Source organism: Falco cherrug, chromosome 18 (assembly GCF_023634085.1).
Source record: "Falco cherrug isolate bFalChe1 chromosome 18, bFalChe1.pri, whole genome shotgun sequence".
Lineage (NCBI taxonomy): Eukaryota > Metazoa > Chordata > Aves > Falconiformes > Falconidae > Falco > Falco cherrug.
In genome coordinates this window covers 2,513,179-2,533,744 of record NC_073714.1, presented here as the reverse complement: position 1 = coordinate 2,533,744, position 20,566 = coordinate 2,513,179, and the positions used below count along the sequence as shown (strand labels likewise).

Sequence of the window (20,566 nt, the reverse complement as noted above, 5' to 3'; positions counted from 1 at the left end):
AGGCTGCCTTCATTCTGCATGGGAAAGACAATGGGATTTGGCTCAAAGTCACTTGCTTCAGAGTGGATCTTCCCCTTTATTTTTAAGACTAAACGTGGCCAGAGAAAGAGATGAGTTTAGTAGATTTTGATAGCTGTTTCCATAAAAAGACTTCCTAGTGGCTTTAATTTTCAGACAACATGGATTATGAAGAACCACAGTGCTCTGCGCTCCCTGCGTCTTTGAGCCTGACAGACCACCCAGCAGCAGAGCCCAGGCTCGGCTCTCTGTGCCTGCTTGGTTCATTCGCTTTCAGCTGCAAACTGATCAAACCCTACAAGAGAGTAGAATTAAAAAAGTGGTATGTAATTGAGTATAATCCAGCAAATTAAGAGAGCGTGTTCAGGCTGAGCATAGCATGCTCACTGGACTAATACCTGGATTCAGAGGGAACGTAAAGCTTATGAAATGCTAGACATAGTCTTGAACCGTCAAGGTTGGTTGAACATACTCTTCATTTTTAGACCTATGGTTGCTTTTTTTTCCCTAAGACAATTTTTTTTTTTTGGTGGTGTTTTTTTTTTCATGAGGTGAAAGCATGTGTTATTTAGTTTCATATGTAAGTTTACTCTAAAGTGAAGACTTTAGAGAACTATTGCATTTGGTTCTTGGCAAGTTCCCTGTGAATTTGAGGGACTTGGGCGATACTCAGGTTGCACTACTCTCTTAAGAGGCGAGGTGAAAAGGACTAGAAGAGCTTGGGGTGAAAAGTGCAACCTTTTGTTGACTGAATCATGCGTCTAGTTGCCGGACTGAGATGCAGGACTGGCCAGCAGTGCCAATACTGGGTCAGGATGCCTCAAGTTGCACATGAAGAACTAAAAGGGATTTGAAGTAACTTCTTAAACATCTTGTCTGAAATTACAGTAGTAGAAGAACAGGGAAGAAAAACAGAAACGTGATCCCAAGTTACTGTCTAGACACTAAGCAATACTTAAGATACCTCTCGAATTACTACACCTTTTAGTGTTATTAATGACTAGTCGTGCTGTCTGCATCAAACCTCCACCTGCTGTTTTAAGTACTTGTCCCAGTCCCTCTCCCAGCGCAAGCATCTGTGTTCAGACAACACAACAGAACCCCTCTATCAGTCTGGTTTTCCCCCCTTTCCTGCCTGTGTTTTCCAGGAATTTCTGTCCTTCTGCAGGTAAAATAAGGTAAAATACAGGTAAATACACCCTGCCTTTTAGCTTCTCAGTGAGGTATGCTCAGGAAAGCCAGCCACAGTCATTCTGGCTTACGTACTTTGTTCAGGTCTATTCCCTCCCCACGCTGCCCCAGTTTAAGGAACCTTGATGTTGCCTTTTAAATTATAAGTGTCAGCAAACACAGAACATTTAGAAATCTTGTTCTCAGCCTTTAAGTTGTGCCACTAGGCTGTGGTATGGATCACTTAAGACTTTGTTTTCATTACCACTAAGTATACTTCACCTCCTTGACCTGTTGTTTACATTGGGTTTTCATTTTGTGACTAAGTAGAGTCAGTCTAGTGCCTGGACGAGGCTTCTCAGGAATGTACTCACACTGCAGGCAGCAGAAACTGCAATTTACATCTTTTTTACAGCACTGCTCACCTTGGCATCCCTCCCTTTTCTGTGCTAGATAGAGCTCTACTGCAGCAGGTAAGCCTCAAAGGCTAAACAAAACTTCTCTACTCACTAAAGGTATGTGAGAATGGTTTTAAAGACAAAAATTATTAAAGGCAGAGTCTTTCCCCTTTGAAACCTATAGGAACATCTCGGTACCTGATCAGCTTCTGAAGCAGGAGGGTGTTCTTTGTCTTTAAACTGTCACGTACTACTACTCTTCCACACTTCCGAATGACCACATTTCAGCCATGGACAAATTAATCTCTCTGCTGCCCTTCTCTGGGGGATAAATGACTGCTAAATCTTTTGAGGTTATCAGATGACAAGTGACAGGGATAGTCAAACTTTATTTAATTGAAATAAGCTACTGAAATGCACTCTGCAGTCCCCCTTTTTCAGTTGCCACAAGTCAGTTGGTGCATCTTGTGTGCACGCCTGCAAGTACAAGACCATGTCTTCACCTAGTGAAAAGTTAAACTCGCTGAGAACGTGCTATGTGCAGGTTCTGTAACAGGGCTCGTTAATTCTGTAATGCAGCTTTGTTCCACTGAGGCTTTTCAGTTAAATTTTCTGACCTTTTTTTTCCTTTCTCTAATCTAAACTTCTCTTGAATTAATGTCATCTATTTTGATGTTTGGTCCTTCTGCTGCTCCTAAGTCTGCACGAGGCTGGCAAATTGTAGTTAAGTACACTGACAGAATTTATTGGTCCTACCTTTACTTCCAGACTTAGCTGTGACTCCAACAATGGTTTTGCCAAAAGAAAGTTCTTAAAAAACTTTCCTAGCCTTCTCAAACTACCCTTTCACAATTTACATTCCAAATAGAGATAAATGAATAATCTGTAGTATATACTTTAATTGATTAAGGATAATTTCAGGAGAAGAGCAGTTCACTGATGAAGCCTCATTTCGAGTGCTTGTGAGAGGGACATTTTTCAGAAGTAGTAATCAAGGGCAGGCTGGTACAACTGGAGACGGGAGAGCTGGTTATAGTTCTCCACAGCAGTTATTTCTCTCATCTCCTTCATCTTAAATATACACTCAGCTAAAAGCTCTGTAAAAATTGGTGGTATACCTGAGACATGGAAAGAGGAAAATAACTGTACATCCAGTAAATATTTACTTACAATAACTTACAGCCGAATGATTGCTGGAATTGCCCTTTAAGAACCGAAAGATACAAAGCTGCCTATAAATATTTTTCGAAACTTAAAGTGAAATCTTTTTTTTTTTCTCCTCTGATATCTGCAGTCCTTTGTGAAAACTTCTATATTCCATCCCCATCTGCTGCCACAGGTTTTTGATCATTTTCAATGAAAGATTAAAATATGTAAAAGGAAGGAAGAAAAAAACACCCCAGCTGTTTTATGCGTGAGGGTTCTGCAGAAATGAATTAAAATAGGTTAATTAAAAACAAGCAGCAAATTTTGCCTACTGTTTTCCTTTTTTGTGGGCAGGAGCAGAGGTAGCAAACCCAACTGAAGATTATCACAGGGAGATTTTTCCTTCCTTCCTTCTTTAAAGTGAAATTCTATCAAGTGAGACAAAAGCAAACATCATTTTCCATCAAAACACTTGGATTTTTCTTTACATAGTTGAGACAAGACCGATGTATCCTTTGCCCACCTGAACTGGGTGGAACAAACCAGACCTTCCTGGCGGGGGCCGCGGGCACTGCCGTGCCGGGAGCCCTCCCCTGCGTCGCCCACCGGCCGCCGCGCACTGAGGGTGGCAGAGTGTGGCCGTTCAGCCCCAGTGCCTGGTTTGTACGTGTGTAGGGAAGATGAGAGACGTATCACCCATTAAAAATTAATTTGCTTGAGTTGTAATTTCTGAATGAAACCTTGTCCACGTCGTATGGTGGTCAATGGAATTGAATGTAGTACGGAAGTTAACGAGATCAGTAGGTGCACAGAAGAAGGAAGCCCACTGTTCTTGCAGAGATTTGAACTCGCCGTAAAAGGTACCTTATGGATCTTAAATGCGTGAGACAGAATAAGGATCAAATTGGTCAGATTTAGATTATTTAGGACTAGTGGGTTAGCTGTCACTTCCAATCTTCATTTATCTATTGAGGTGGTTGGTGTAAGATACACATTCAAAGACGCAGAGGAATGGAGATGATACGGGATCTGACAGAGGTACGCTGAATTCCCTGTCACTTTGTAGTGGGGAAAAAAAAAAAAAAAAAATCCCTGTCTGTGCACTACAGATACTGTGATGAGATTATCAGCTGGTTTTGCTGTAAATTGATACAATCCTCTGTGGAATGAGAAACTCATTTATCCTAAAGAGAAATCAAATTCAGGTTTGAAAATTCTTTAGCGTCTCATGTAACTGAACAGATCAGTGATGGAACTCGTGGTCCCACCAAAAAGACATCAAACCAAAAAGTTTTAGGGACACATATAGGGGCTTCACTGCATAGATCCTCTTCTTGCAGCTAGAATTTCCTAAAGAATCTCTGAAGGACTACTTACAGAGAAAAATAGCTAAGCTCAGCCTTCAAACACCACGTCCATGCTTTGATGCTGGCAGAAAGTACAGCTTATTGATGTTTGTGAAAGAAACAACAAAGCTATTGATTCTGGCCCAAGCAAGAATTAGAGTGAAATGTCTCTTGCCTCCTTGCATAATTCTGACTTCCTACTGAAGCCAGAAAGCCCAAGCAGAGCCCCGCTGGACCAGAGACCGCTGTCTGCTGGTTTCTTCTCTGAACCAGCTGCCTCAGGATGCATCAGTGCGGTTAGTTACAGGCTGCAGGGAAATGCAGCTGGTGAGGGGTTCTGTGCAGTCAGAAATTGTCACTTGGTTACCAGGACGGGGATGTTAAGTTTTGGTACTGTTGGCCGGGAGATCCTCTTGCTAGTTCTGTCCCACCACAAACCAGCCAGAGTCTGTAGGTTACTGTCATGGAAGGACTCCTCACCCCCAGGCCATTGTTCACGTCCCCCCATCTCGAACTCTCCCCACCAAGAGGCAGGTCAAGTGTATTTCTCCAAGAAAAGCAAAACAGCGTTTCAGCAGATGTGACAGCAGCTCTGCGCAGGTGACAGCACCAAAATACTTCAGGATTCTACTAAAGATGGCACGTCCATTGACAACAGCTGACTCCTGAGCCCCACGTGCTCCTCTTGGAAGAGCCAGCAGAAGGTCTGGTGTGTGGCTGTCATCTTTAAAATGCTAGTGCTGCACAACCACCTGCTGCCAGAATACATGCTTGAAGAGGTTTTAGAAGTGAAAAATAAATAAAAATACATACTGCAATCCAATTAGATTGTTGCGAAAGAGAGAGATGTTTGCCAGCTGTGGCAGAGTAACTGGTCTTACTAGGTCTAGAAATAAGATGAGAACAGCTGGATCAAAATTAATAGAAGCACTGACACCTTCTGCATGACAATTCAGCTTTGAGCTTTCCTTTCTATAGAGGGAGCATAATACTCTATTTAAAAAAATATAAATAGAATTGTAAGAAAGGAAGGTGTTGAAGAGAGACAGGCTGAAAGGTGCCAAATTATGATTCTTATGTGCTGAGCCCTGCAGAGATAATTTCTTCTAAGTCAGCAACACTGGGGACAGTATTTTACCCCCCAAAACTTGCCACTTACTGATGCTCTTCAGGTAAAGGGGGGGAAACCTTGTCGTGTACTTCAGCAGTCAGGGGAGGGTTGATCTACTTCTGTGTTTGGATTTTACACTTTCTAGTCATGTGCTAATGAAGAAGTAGGTGTTCTTGGATGCAGTGAAAGGTTTGATATTCCAGTCCGAGGGCTGATAATCCCATCGTCTAATGCCAGAACCTACTGATGGGGCGGGCAGTACGAGGCATGGGCAAGTATTTGGGATCCTGGGCTCTGGTCCCAATTATGTTACCGATTCACTTTGAAGCAGTAGGCAGATTTGTTGCAGTTCTCTTACATGCCTGTAATGCACGTAAAGCTCTCTAAAATACCCTGTGTGAAAACTGTATCAGAGAAAAAAGGTCGGTCTGCAATTATTCAGAGAGCGCAGTATCCGTGTTGAATGCGGTCTGTATTCCATAAACAAGGTTAACGGAGCTGTAACAGAGGGCATAATCTGCCCTGAAATATCTCTATTTTTCCTGTTTGTCATTTTTTTTTCTGTTTCTCCTTTCTTGCAAACTTTTTCTCTTACGCTTCGCTCTACGTGCTGCTGTCATTTTAACATTATGTTTCAATGACATACCCACTGCAATGCAAGGAAAGATGAGAACAAAGTGATTCTTAATTAAGATGACCATTTAGTCACCTATAGTATAAAAAAAATATTTTTCTTTACATGTGCTGGTATAAACTGTAAGGATTTGGGTCCCTGAACACAGAGAAACCCTCACACTGCATTCTGCCATCAAACATGGGAGTTGTATATTAGTGGTTGGTTAGTATCATACAGAAACTTGTGAATTTAGATTGACTAAACTTTGTAAATTGTGAATGTGCAGCTATATGCTAAATATTTGCAAAAAAATTTTAATCGAGAAGCAATGACTATGAAAATACTGTAAAATAATATTTTCAGAGATTCCAGCTATACGGTCAAAATTAGAGTTGGAAGATTAGAGTGGAAAAATAGGAGAAAAGAAAACTGAGAGGACTGTGAAGACCAGGTCTCATATTACTACTCCCCCCCATTTTCTTTGTCTTTTTGTTTTGTGGGAATTTAGCATAAATGTGAAGGTTCAGTGGTAACTGAACACGTTTGGATGCACAGTACGAAAACCGGAATGTATTTCTGCTGCACACCTAACTTCCAGTGTCCAAGGCCTATACATATTATTCACACACTGGAGTTCTGTGGCGTACACAGAATGTATCCAGATGGTCTTGCCCAGACTTAAAATATTTCATAGTTACATAATCTGAAAAATGAAAGTTTCATAAATGTGTGCATTTACAAGCAATGTGGTATATGAACGTGACAAATAATGTACCTTTATTTTCTGAAGGCAAAATGCTCTCATCTCACAAATGCAACCCACAGCAACAGAATCCATTTCAGCTGGAAACTGCAGGCTCGATGGGTGTATAGTTTAAATATCATGCTGTTCCTCTTTCAAATTGATTTTTTTAAACCGTGCATTTATTTTGCTGGTTTTACGTCACATTCATGTGTGTAAGTGTCAGTGCAAAGGGGAGGGAAAACCAGAGTTTCAGTGTCTGTGGCAGTCTGAGAGCAGGTATTTTTGCCATCAGAGGATGAACTGCAATGAGAAACCCAGACGCCAGGCAGAGGTGTGTTCGCTGCCAGACAGGTATCACGGTTCATTTAGAGGAGTGGGATGTGCCAGTCCCTGCTGCAGAAGCTTGTAATAAGTCACTGGGAGAGTAAATATTGAAAGGCAAATATTAAATTCTTCTCTGAAAGTCATTGTGTCGAGGGAAGAATGGGCACTCAGCATTGTTTCCTCTTCACTTCCTTGCTTCTCTGGTTAACACTCACAGTATCCCAACACAGAATTTTAATGGAGCAGCGCTTTGGGGTGGAATACACGCCTTGGTACCCCCACACCTGCAACGCTAGGGCCTGTGCACAGCAGAAAGTGGCAAGAACATGGAGCATCTGTAGCAGCAGTTGCTGTTGCTTTAGGCCAGGTTGACAGACGCAGAAGCAGCTGCTTTGGCAGCTGACATGAGCAGGGCTTGGAGTGGCACAAGACCTCTCCTGGAGGGACTAGATCCTCCCCAGAGAATTTCCTCAGCGTTCCGGCTTCAGGTACAAATGTCCCTCTAGCAGCAATTTCTGAACTGAAAATGAAGCTCTAAATGCAAGAAACCTCTTTACTAGTACTTTGTAGAGGGCAGAATATTGTGGAGTGAAATTCCTAATGTTTCCTTACAGTGCGGTATTTTTAGAAAAAAACCCAACTAATTCTTGCTCAGCAGCAGTGACCAAATATTTTCTCTTTCTTTTACTGGAAAACTTACAGACCTTTGATTTTGATGGATTTGAGGGGACAGAGCTAGTTATTGATTTGTTTTGCCCTGCAACAATGGGAATATTAAACACTCGCATTTGGTGATGTTCTTCTTGCCTGTGTTGCCGAATAAATGGCTCAGAACTGCATGCGAGTCTTAATGCCATGTCAGTTATTGCACAGAAAGACTCTTGCTACTTGCAACAAGTGTGAGAGTTCATCTAATTAACTGATTTCAGTTCATTTGGCATTAAATAATTCCCATAACTCCCATATGTTTGTCCAATATGTTCTACATGGGGAATGAGTCTCTCAAGGCAATTAAATAGCTCCTTTCAGACGGGCTTGTCGTCGGTCACTCACACACGTCCGTGCGCTTCTCCTCCCCATGATGTGTGCAGCCAGCCATCGCACGCAGGAAGGCTGGCAGCGGCTGTGACCAGAGTGACCAGAGCCTATGCTGTTTCTGTGACTGGATTTTTTTTTTTTTTTTAATTTATTTATTGTAATGAGGGGGGTGGGGTGCCTCCCAGTTGTCTTTCACATCAGCTTTGCTAGGCTGCTACCAGGACTCTCCTACCACTATTGACGTAATTTCTTTTTTTGTCTTGTATATTTGTTTTGTTTCATTCTTGATGCTTGAAAAATTTGAGCTGTTTCTGATGGGATTCATCACCATGGCATATCTAAAGCTCTGGGTTCACATCCTCTAAGACTGTTATGCTGAAAACAAAATAATCTCTACTTGGCTGCCGTTATCGAAGATGAAGTGTCAAGCTTTGTACTGGAGGTAACTTTAGGAAAATCCCTCCACCACCACCTCCCCACCCTCCCCATATTTTTTGCATTTGTCAGCAGCAGCCACCTGGCAAAGGACGTGTGTGTTGGGAGAGAGATAGGATAGAAATGCACCGACCAAGTTAAATAACTAAGGTCTGACTCTCTGGAAACGTGCATTTGTTACCCCCTTCCTGCGGCTCCATCGAACAGAGATAAGGCACGGAAGGCACCAGCCTTTGCCAAGGTACAGCAGAGAGGAATCATATGAACTGAACAACTTACTGGAAAATAAATACGTATAGATGTTGGCTTGAGGGTTTCTGATAATCCTGAGACATTTTTCTTTGTATTTGTAAATAACTGAATGGTTTCTTAGATTAACTGGAAGGAGAGGTGATCTGGGTAACTGCTGGAAGGGTTTTAAGGAAATCAAATACCATTTGTAAAGGGTAGCACTGGTTCGTGTTAAGTGACGGTATTTTGTGCAAAACCAGTGTTTTCCTAGCAATGCAAGAGTTGTGAAAAATTGTTATTCATAGGCAGAAGCAGAAGCAAAGCATTTTGTGCTTGAACTGTTTGCTTAGAGTAGTCATTCTGGTATCGCTTCAACAAATCTCCCGTGCCTGAACGCGGCAGTCAGTGCCGCGGCCGAGATGCTTTGCTGCAGCAAGGCGCGTGAGCACCATGTGCTTTGTGCTCTCCACTCTTCCCTCCCCCTCACTGTACCTGCTGTTCAAGAGGAACATGGCAGCTGTAGTAAGAGGCTGTGTTTGTGTTTTGATTTTTTTTATTTTTTTTTTAGCCTAAGAATCCTACAAGCACTTAGAAGCACTGAGGCTTGGGGAGCATTTATTATGACACTTGAAAAAGAAAAAGCAAAAGCAGAATCGGCCTTTTTTTGTTAGCGTCTTGTCTTTTTTTTTTCATTCCAGTCTGCATCTCACAAATACTTGTACATGTAGTCTTTTGTAAGGGATGTCACTGAAGCTGTTGGAACTTTTAAGGTCTTTAGCGAGCATGGTGGTTTTTAACTGCATTTTCTGACCACCTACCATTACAGTTCCACTGAGAATGCTACCCCCAGGTGATCTCGGATAGATGTGCAAAGTCAATTTGCAGGATTGGAATCTGATTGATTTAAGTGCAGGGCTACACATAAGTGTGCCTACATGAGTGCTACATTCACTTAAATGTATTATCCAGGCCAGCTTGGGTGACTTGGAATTTAACAGCATAGCCGTGAAGTGCTGGGCTTGGCTTCGGCAGTGCAGGATGGTTTGGTTGTTATCTTGTTGTTAGCTTGTGGCATGGCAGTGGAAGTGTATCCTAATTTAAAAGCAGGGATTTTCCTTTTATTTATATCTCGGTTTTATTTTTGTATCTTCTTATTTGTATCTTGGTTGAGGTTCTTCCCCTTATTTTTATCCTGGAAGCACCATTTGCTTTAATTTTAAGAGTGAACTACATGTTCACTAATTTAGAAGCAAAAAATTGGGATCATATGACCCAGATGAAGGACTACAGTGTAAAAAAACCCTGACACACACACACACACACACCCCCCATCCAACAGGGAAGATGTTTCAATTGCTAGTTTTAATGTCGAAGTAGTGAGCCTCATCTGTTTTGTCAGTGGTTCTGCACAGGTATTGTAAGAGGTACAGAAAACACGTGATGTGGGACAGAGTTAAATTTAGGTTTGAATGAAAGAGAAGAAGATTCTTGTCAGATACTTCATCTTTATACCTTAGTAAGCAGTTAATCTAACCAAACACAGGCGATTACATTCAGATTAGATGAATCCCCAGACTTCAATTGTGCTGATGGGATCTCCACTGACTGTAATGGAGCCCACATGCACAGATCTATTTTGCAGATTTCTAAATTTAAGCAAAGAAGTCCTGTCCCTGATGTCTGCTACAAGCTACCTAGCTGGTTCATTCTGCAGAATATAAATGTGTTTTCAAACCAGGGAGATCACACTCAATCTGGAAAAATTTATGAGACTGTGTTTTTAAACCATAATTTGTTTTATCTTCGCTACTGTGAAAATATTGTTCGTGACAGACTTTGAAGGCAGAATTAGATGGTAATACTACCAGCTGGTGCACAAAGCAAAGCTTACTTGCACAGAGTAATTTTAGTGTTGTATTTGATTTAAGTAGATTTCAATGTAAAGAGCAGAATTCTAAACTGACCAACCAACGATGTGAGTAGATGTGGCCTAATAGTTGTTTCATGTCCAGTTACTGCTTCTACATGAAAATAGCACAGTAATTGGCTTGCTTATCCTTTTCTGTAACAGATAAGCGAGGCACTCAGCTTTTAACTAAAATATTTTAAAATTTGCAGTTAAAGTAAGTTTTCACTCCTTGCTAAAAAGAGCCTGACAGCTGTTTTTGTCTCTCCCCTGCACAAAGCCTGCAGCCAGAAGGCACAGATGTTCTTCTAGGACCAGAAGTAACCTGCGGCCCCTCGGATCTGTCGGTCAGTACCCCCTTTGCCTTGACGATACCACACTGCGCAGAAGTCAGTTCAGAGCACTGGAATATTCACTTGAAAAAAAGGACCCAGCAAGGAAAATGGGAGGTACGTTTAGCCTTGCTCCCGCTTGGAAGGTTGTACTAATGATGGAAGCATGATTGCTCTTATTCATGCAGGTGCAGGTCGAAGATTATGTGAGTGATAGAAACAGACATCTTAAAGAAACAATTTTATAACAAAATATTTTGCATTTTATTAAGATTCAGCTAAACTGTTTTCAACTATTTTACCAACATGTGCAAAAAAGGGTCAATTGTATGATCAAGCCCATGTGACATGAGAAAGTACTCATTTTCTCAGATGACTTGATAATGGAGCCAGTAGCCATTTATTTTAAAAAATATTGTTTAGATAGATCATAGCTCCCAAAGAGACTCAAGTCAGAACAGATCATTATATCCATGCAGGAACTGATCATAACATAAAGAAAGTTCCGGAACCAGTTAAAAATACACACTTGAAATTTCTTTCCTTTTTTTTTTTTTTTTTATTATAAGATAGAAGGATCCTTCTGATTTAAAAATCTAGTCTCTTTGTACATATCATTTTAGTAGGCATTCAGTGATCATGCAGTGCTCATAACCTCTGAGGGATTAGTGTACATTAAATAAAATATTTTGCTTTTTTAGTTGAACATGTATTTTCTTATCCTGATTTACTGGAGAAATAAAGATTTGTGACATGGGCATTTAGCATTTGTGTCTGTCCACCTATTTTTTTTAAGCTCATTGGCCATCTTTGACTTAAACTGCTTGGTAGGGAGCAGTCTCAAACGTATTAAACTTTCTGCATCATCTGGGGAGACAGCCTACTAATAATATTCCTAAAGGGACAGCTAAAGCGTGAACCAAACTGTTAGGAAGCACTACAGAAATCCACACAGGATGGAAAGGTGCTGAATTTCCCAACTGTAAAGTGTTCGCTGTACCTGTTATTAGAACCGCCGAACCCAGTAACTAGACACAAATCCATAGTCAATCAGAGTTTATTGCGCTGCTGCTGATGGAATTATTTGGTTCATTGCATTGTGAGGGGAAAAAACAGTTGTTAAAATATTCATGGATACCATAACTCATGCTATCCTTTTCCTCCCCTAAACCACTACGTTGTTTGTTGCTCTCATTTAAACCAATTGAAGTTCAGCTTAGTTCTCCTACTTTAGATGTACTCAATCCTTAGCTCCATCAATGTTGGTTACAAACACCCTTGAATTAATGAGGAGGTAACACCAGGCTGTAGACTGCTCAAAGACCTCATCTAATGATGCTGTAATGCAGAACTAAGCATGAAAGGCAGAAGAGGGGGTAGGTAGATTTTGATGAAGGTAGATGCAACTGTAATGAATGTTCTGAAAGGAAGTCAAATACCAACTATTGTTCAAGGTTTGCTTATTGACTTTAGTCTTCAAGGTAATTTCTTAACTTGACATTGGGAAAGAAAATTGGCTAGAAAGTCAAGAGCGCTTGAAAAAACATGCTAAAATTGCTTACGCATCATCATTATTATTAGATGCTGTACATATTGAATTCTGCAAAATATATTGCCCCAAGTCCTACTGCTGACTCAGGGCTAAATTGGGAGCAGTCACTCCCATAGGTAGTCTACCTTCTCCCCTTCCCTGAGGTCAGCATGAGTAAAGAGTGTGCAGACTGGCTCTCAGAAATACTTCACATACCAGCTGGATAAAATTAAACAAATAATGTCATGACTCCTATTGTCAAGGCCTATTGATTTTTTTTTTTTTTTAAACCTGAATTTCATTTTGCAGGAAGTGATGTCTGTGGAAGAGGAAACTACTTCTTGCTACTGCCTGTTGGATCCTTATGCCTGTCACATTCTCTTAAACAGCTTTGGAACTTATGCTCTTATTGGAGAACCGATCTCTGACTGTGCCGTTCGACAGCTGAAAGTAGCGGTTTTTGGCTGCCTGTCTTGCAATTCTCTGGATTACAATCTGAGAGTATATTGTATGGATAACACACCTTGTGCATTTCAGGTAAATGGTTTCATCTATTTTTCCATAGAACACTGACATGCCTTTATTCCTGGGGATAGTCCCTGGGCAACAGCAGCAGTCTGGAACTCACGCAGATGAGAATGCATTTTTGTTATCTTGCTGCTGCGTGACTTGCTCCAAGTCCCATTGTTTCACTTGTGGGTTTACACTGCAAGAGCTTTAGGACAGCCAGACTGTCAGATGGAAACCCACTCCGCCCACATTCTAGCCTAACCAAAACTCATGCAGCACAAAGCTACAGCTGACAAGCAAAGATGCTAGGCTGGGCTCGGTGCCTTGGCTGCTCCGTGGCACAGGCAGAGCTTGCTTGCATCTGGAACTGAGTGCTGCTCTGCTACAGGCAGAAAACGTAAGTCATTATCATTTGGTGTACAGTATTTATCACGCTCGTTACCCTTACATTGCCATTAGTCAGTTCAGGATTTCCTCTCCTGTTTGCAATTTGAGCAAGACGGAAGATTGCCTCGCCATCTTTTTAAACAAAAATTAAATTATAATTGTGCATTTCCCCTTTAAAAAAACAACAACAACAACAAAACCACAAAACAATCCCAAAGTGGTGATTAAAATTAGCTGATTCTCAGACACTTTAACAAAATTATTTTCCTTTGGGAATGGAAATGAAGACAGTTGCTACAGATGAATTTTTGCTTCCTATTCCTATCGAACAGAATAAAACATGAATCTTAATGAAGTACACACTAATGTCTGTGTGCTTCTAATAAAAGCAAAGCCACCAAAAGGATTGTTGAAGTCTTACAATAGCTTTGTAATTATACCCCTTATAACATTTACACAGTTTGTGGGCTACCAGTATTTTCCTGGATGAGTCTGTAGAAAATCCTTAGAAGCATAATTACCAGATTTCCACATTCACAGAAATTAGAACAGGGTGTTTGTATATAATGAGACAACTGTATATTTATGAAATTATACTTCCCTTAAAGTGTGCTGCATCATCTTCATGCTAATGTAAATATTACATGGTAAACATGGAAAATACAGATGGTTTTGGATAAAGTATTGGAGTTGGGCTTACCAAGTTCTGTTTGACACTGTTAATCCTTTACAGTACAGTCTGATACAAGATACAAAATTCCTTCATATTTCACTTTGTCTCTGTGTAAAAACTTTCCTTACTCTTCCAATAGGTGACTTTGCCCTTTTTGTAATTCCTAGTGTGCTGGGAAACTATCTCTTGGCTCTCAAAAAACGTTAGAGAACTAAGTCCTTTGTATTTTGCTGTAGTCCTGCTGATGTTTGTGGAATTGAGGACCATATGCATTATTAAAGGTAGAGCAGTATTTATAGAACTATGGTACATTTAAGAAAAAAGAATTCAACACATTCAGGGAATTTTGAGAAAAGATACGAAATAAGCTACTCCCTTTGCAGTTGAAAATAAAAAACAAAAGTCTCCCTTGTTATTCCTTCTTCCATATAAACCCAGCCATCGGGAGTTAACACAAACTGAACGCCTGTAAATTGGGTTATAATAGAAATCCATTGTTGCAGTTTCAGAAAGCTCTAGCAGTCATATTTTCAGAAGGTCACAATGATTCCTGTAGCTCTTCTAACAATAACTTTGCTACTGAGAAGCACTAAACCTCTTTGATATACACAGATTTTATATAAATTATGTGGACTAAAGGTAATTTTGAAAGACTGCTTGCTAGCTGATTTTTAAAGACGTCTGCAAGCTTTCCTTCCTCACTAGTGTTTTTACTGTAACAGTACAGGGATAAATATTGTGTAAATAGAGGCAAGGGTGATTTTTTTACTATGATGTTTTAAATTCACAGAATTACATAAAAATTAAGGTTGGAACAGAACTCTAGAGGGCTGTAGTGTAAATACTTGCTCAGTCAGCCCTTCCAAGATTGCTCAGGGTCTTGTCCGGTAATTCTGAAAGGTCCAAGAGAGGAGAATCTGAAACATTTTGTCTGACGTGTACCCTTGGTGTGGTGTTCCTAGCGCTGTTTAAACCCTGAGACTGTTTTCTCACCAAAACTGTTGTCGTCTCGATCTGTAACTGTGCAGACTATTCACCAAGCATGCCTCATGTTGTCTATCTTCCTTTTAGTCCATTAAGCAAATATCTCACTGAGCTTTGTACGTCAAGTGTTTAAGGATTACTAGACACAACCTGTAGGAGCTTTTTATTCAAAAGCTTAATTAATATACCAAGGGTAGTTTTGTTCTGTCCAGAACGGACAAGGGGCTAAATTACAATGATGTCACAGTTTAACCGGTTTCCATTTTCCCTTTGGAGGGAAATAGCTTTACCTGGAAATGGGCTGACGTAGGCTTCCCCCTCCGTGCTGATGTTAGAGAGGACTCGGGGTAATGAACTTCTGGTAGAGTTCTTTGTAACAGTGATCCTGTGGGACAATAAAAAAAGTCATATTCAAACATGAGTAACTTTCAAGAAAAAACCTGCTGGCTTTGACCCAAAACCCCAAAACGTGAGGACAGCCACTCCTGTGTTGCCAGTCCCGTAAAGTTTCCTTCTGGTCCGAAGTTCTTGTGAGTATCGGAACCGAGGTGGCCCAAAGAACATCCACTGTCACAACACCCCGGGCAGTAAGAGCTGATGGCACCTAACCAACCTTTTCACTCCAGAGGTGAAATATAAATGCCAACGCCCACCATCTGGCCCACAAGAGAAAGACTCCACTGCTGTGTCCCGATATGCTGTAGGTGAACTAGGCACCTCTCGTGAAGATGAATTTCCTTTAGATATATTATTTGTTCCTAATACTGAAAAAATCCTTTCCTCCTCTGCCATTGCAGGAAGTGGTTTCGGATGAAAGGCTCCAAGGAGGACAATTACTGGAGGAACCAAAACTTTTGCATTTCAAAGGGAACACCTTCAGTCTTCAGATATCTGTCCTTGATATCCCTCCTTTCCTTTGGAGAATCAAACCATTTACTGCATGTCAGGTACTTTTTAATTTTATCCGTTTAAATTTGAATTCAGAGGAAGTAAAAATTTTCACTGGTATAGGCATAACCCAAATAAGACAACGGCCCCTTTTATTTTTGAAAGGTGTGGGTTTACTCTCTTGAGTATGCAACAGAAAAGCGTTGCCTTCTGATTTTGACAAACACAGATTTCAAATATAACAGGATGCTTTGAATTTTTCATTTTACAAAAATGCAAGCTTGTACTTTCCCCCATTTCAATTTCCTCCAAGGGAAGGTCTATATTCCAGTTAAAATTTATCACCCATTAAGGTGTTTTTTAAGATTTTTGTCGTTCTGATTTCAGTATAACTGTGAACGTATGGCTGAAAATGACATTTAAATGTAATCATTTAAATGTCATGAGTTCAAATTACAGCATGTATATACTAAAAATTAGAACTGAGGAGGAGCAAATTTTTTTTTCTGTACTATATTAATTAAAGAGGCTGTTGAAAACAGGAAAGTAAAAATCAAACAAAAGAATTCCTAAGCATATGGGTTTCTGGAAATTATAAGCAATGTGCTGGTACTTAGACTGGGCTGGTTTTTAAAATATGGAACTTAATTTGACTATATAATCTTCCCTTTCATAGAAGCATAGAGACAGACAGTGATCTAGTATTCAGGATTTCGACAAAAAAGATGTTTTAAATGTGTTGCTGTGTTCTCCAAAACATGAGTGTAACAGGCTCTGAAACTTAAAACCCTGATCTATATCCAGATAAATAATTGTATCATTAAGAATGTAAGGATAATTTATGCTACAGTTTAAGAAATTATGGAAACCACATCATTTTCAGCTTCATATGAAGAACAGCTTGATTTTAAGTGCTTTGTTTATTCTACTCCCTTAACTTCATTTTAGAAGACAAACCGATCAGTGGGATGCCCCACTACTGTATTAAAACCAGTACCTTCCTAAGCAGTAAAAAAAAAAAAAAATATCATGGGAGTTTTCTCTTATAGAACAAATGGAATTTTGCCTCACACCCTATTATTAACACAGCTCCATACTTTGATTAATTTACTGTCTCTTGATCCCTTGTCCAATCCTGGAGAATAAATCTGCATGATAGTATAAAATTCAACCTCAAAGCTCTATTTAGAAAGCCTCCGTTTTCTGAAAACTGCTTTCATAATAAACATTACATGGATTTGAACTAAAAATACGTAGCAGTATCTTATGTCAATCTCTTCTGACTTCTTTAGAAGGCAGACAAAACACCTTCTGCAGGCCCCCTGTGCAGAATTAGTTAAATGTCCAGCATACCAGAGGAAAAACCAGCGAAGTTTTAACCAAACTTTTCTCGCCATGGTGACTGCTTTGGTGAAAAATCCCCCATGCTTTTCTTGCAGCCAGGCAACTTCTTTCAACAGATCTAGCGACAGAATAGGAAACGGTTCAGAGATGAACACTTTCACTCCCCTATATCAGACGCAGTAGAAATTCCTGTCCATAGCGCTTGCCACGACTGCTGCAGGAAGGCGTTGCAAGTAGCCAAGGAGGAACAGCCCCTGAGAACCCGAATAACACCATGGCATGATCAAACAGGGAAACGGCCCGCAGGAAAGAATACTTACCGTGCTGTCTGCAAACAACTTTGCTGATAACCAAAGAAAGGTTTTGCTACTCTAGCCTCCATGTTTCTTTGTAGTTAAGGATTCAGGGAAGATTACTTCTGCCTGATAATTTTTGCGAAGCTGTTATTTCTTGGGGGAATTACCTCGTTTGCTGGTTATGACTCTGGTGCGTGCAAAGTTCCGAGACTGACTCAGAGGCCTTGAAATACTCGGTGTGCAGTTCAGCACTTTTCTTAATGCTGTGTACAACTTCTGTGAATAAATATATTGCTTGTGGTTTATTAAACTCAGGTATTTTTGTTCTCTGTTGGCAAGTAATAGTCTAGATTTTCCAGTCAAAACTGAACTGCAGGGTGCTGTTAAAACAAGACACGATAGCCAATGCAAATTTCTCTATTAATCTTCACATGTTGCAAGGACCTCACTTTACTGAATCTAATGCAAGTGGCGCAGTCCAAAGCAGCTATTAAATTTATTGCTGCAAGATAAAAACAAAAAATAAAAAGTCAGATGAGGGAGCCATAACCCACAGAAGAATGCTCAAGTGCCGCGCATGCTGTAGGCAGGCGCAGCATGGCAGCCCTGCTGAAGGCTTTGATCGTAGCAGGCACACCACCTCCCAGCAGCCACTCAGGGTTAAAAAGAAGTATGTACAAAACCTCTGCTGACAGAAATGTCCCACACAGTGCTGATACTGAAGCCAAGTAAGTATTTACATCTTATAATTGAGTATAGTTTGCATGACTTGGACAGCTGAGAAATATAATAATTGTTTCTAAAAGAAACTGCAGAACAACTTCCACTGGCTTTGTATTTCCCTCCCAGTGAAATGTCCCAGCTGTATTGACAGCTCGGATTTGGTTCCAGCCTCTTTATGTATAAAACAGTAGTTTTTCATGTGCAGCTTCCTCCAGTGTTGTACTTGCTTTGTCTCCTACATACCATGCTTTACAAAGAAGCTGGCGCTTCTGGTTGTCACAAACAACTGAAGAGCCTATTCCGTAACTGTCTATTTGGTCCACCAAATCAAACCACTCTCAGATAGTATGATGAAGAAAGCTCCATGTTAATGGGTGGGATAAGTAAAGATCCTGCTTCAAGGCTTGAACAGATAGATGAATAAATCGTCATGTAAAACTGTGGCATAAAAGCAGTAAATGGTGGGTGGAAGTCAGAATTTCTCCAGACTACGCCAAGTGCCTTTGTTTGTCCTGGCCGTCCTGCAGGAGCAGATGCTGAGTGCTTGGCATCCTTCCCACCATGTTCACAAGTAACCGGGGGGAACCCTTAAAAACTGGTTGGGTGTTGGGCAGGAGGAGGCTGCGACAAGCATGTTAAGCCAGACGGGCACCTTTGGGGGTTAAAAGCAGCTGTCCTCCTAGCACCTTGTGTCTCTTGGAGGATCCCGTGTCTGTCTGTAGCTATGAGGTGATTTACATTCCCTAGGACTTAATTATAAAGGGAGAATAAAACTGAAAGCATTTCTGGAATACTTTAGGCACTCATCGTGCCGCCATGCTTTGCCCCCTGTATTATGTTTCATATAATTTTCAGCTGAGTGATTCTTGCACTGTGACTGAAAGCAGAGATGATTACTCTGGAAAAATCTAATTACACTTCCTCTACTTCTAATATTTTGCTAATGTTTTCTTTATCAGTGTTGGTACCTTGCTACTGCTACCACCTCAGGATCTAAATGCAGAGTTTATCATTATCACTTAGTGCAACATTACCGATAGTCTGAGACTCTCCTAAGAAACCATAAACTGCGCATCAGCTACGAGTACGACTATATTCTCCCTAGTTAAAAAAAAATAAATAATAAAAAGTCAAGACTGAACCGTAGCATGAGGCTGATCTTTGAAGCTGTATATTTTCAGATGGCCGGGGCATGCCGAGTTTCTTCAGGGACAAAGAACAGGTCACAGCCCAGGTGCAATACAAGTTGCTTGTAGAAGGCAAGAATGAAGACATGCATGTTCTCTGAGCTGTAAGCTCTTGGGTGAGCTTCCGTATATAAACCGGTCATGAGAGCTACATGCATGGTTTACTTGATCTAAACAGCTAATTATGACAAGTGACTAGTTGGTAGGTCACTCAGTTATAACTGCCAGTGTTAAATACTGAAGGAATTACAGATGCCTACAGGTAGCGCTTTTTATGTCCTTGTCTGTGTCATTTATTAACCCTTTATAAAGCTCTGAAAAATGGAAGCAGTATGCATGCCCAGATTAAATCTGCATATAGTAATTAGTGCGTTTTGTTTGAAGAATCAGCTTCACATGCTGTTCAAATCAATTCTAAAATTTAAAAATAGTGCATTAAAAAAGGAGAGAGCAATCTGAAAATTCATAATCCTCTAGAAAAAATAACGTAAAAATCTTTAAACTAGTTCTTCTCATGTTAGAAAAATTGCTCATTGAAGCTGTTTAATGCTGTCCCATAATCATGTGGAGGAATGCTAAGATGTAATAAAATGAAATATTAATAGGTTGCCAATTCTACACTATTTTCCAATATTTTGAAATTAATAGAGAACTTTTTTGGTTTAATGTTTTTTATTATTTACATGCCTTCATGGTTACAATATGGAACACCACAGTGGGTTTTTAGCTGATGACAGTTTGGAAATAAAAAGAGAAAAAAGAATTTTTCTGAAAGCAGTAAGGAGAGGAGACCAGTAAGAGAAGTTTGGTATTTACAAAGTAATCGTAGGACAGAAGTTAGCTGCGCCTATGTACTTCTCCTGTCTATTCCATACATTTTTAGGAACTCAAAGCAACCAAAGCAGAAATCTCTGATGATTAATTGCTGCAGTTGTCTATATAGCATTTGATGAGGGCATTCATCCCATAAACTGCCTCTGGCTGAAGTAGAGGAGTCACTGAAAGTAGTCACAGAATATAACAGGATGAAACTAATAAGTAAGTAAGAAGTAAAACTGGGACTGCCCAGTGACATGCAGTGGTAAATTATTTATATATTTATATAAAAATATATATATATTTTAAAAAAAATATTTATATATAAATATATAAAAACCACTACAGGGTGTGTTTCAGTATGGATGGAACATTGATACAGAAGAAAGGCTGTCGAGCTCCGGCTGCATG

General features: G+C 40.2%; 1 protein-coding gene across 2 annotated transcripts in view; it reads left to right on the top strand.

The window, feature by feature from the left end:
• The window catches only part of UNC5D (unc-5 netrin receptor D), a 168,446-nt gene that overhangs the window by 134,951 nt on the left and 12,929 nt on the right, over positions 1–20,566 (top strand). For both annotated transcript variants that reach the window (XM_055696359.1, XM_055696358.1), the window contains exons 11-13: positions 10,765–10,933; positions 12,657–12,884; positions 15,699–15,848. In XM_055696359.1, coding sequence (XP_055552334.1) covers positions 10,765–10,933; positions 12,657–12,884; positions 15,699–15,848 — 547 coding nt within the window. The remainder of the gene's footprint in view (positions 1–10,764; positions 10,934–12,656; positions 12,885–15,698; positions 15,849–20,566) is intronic.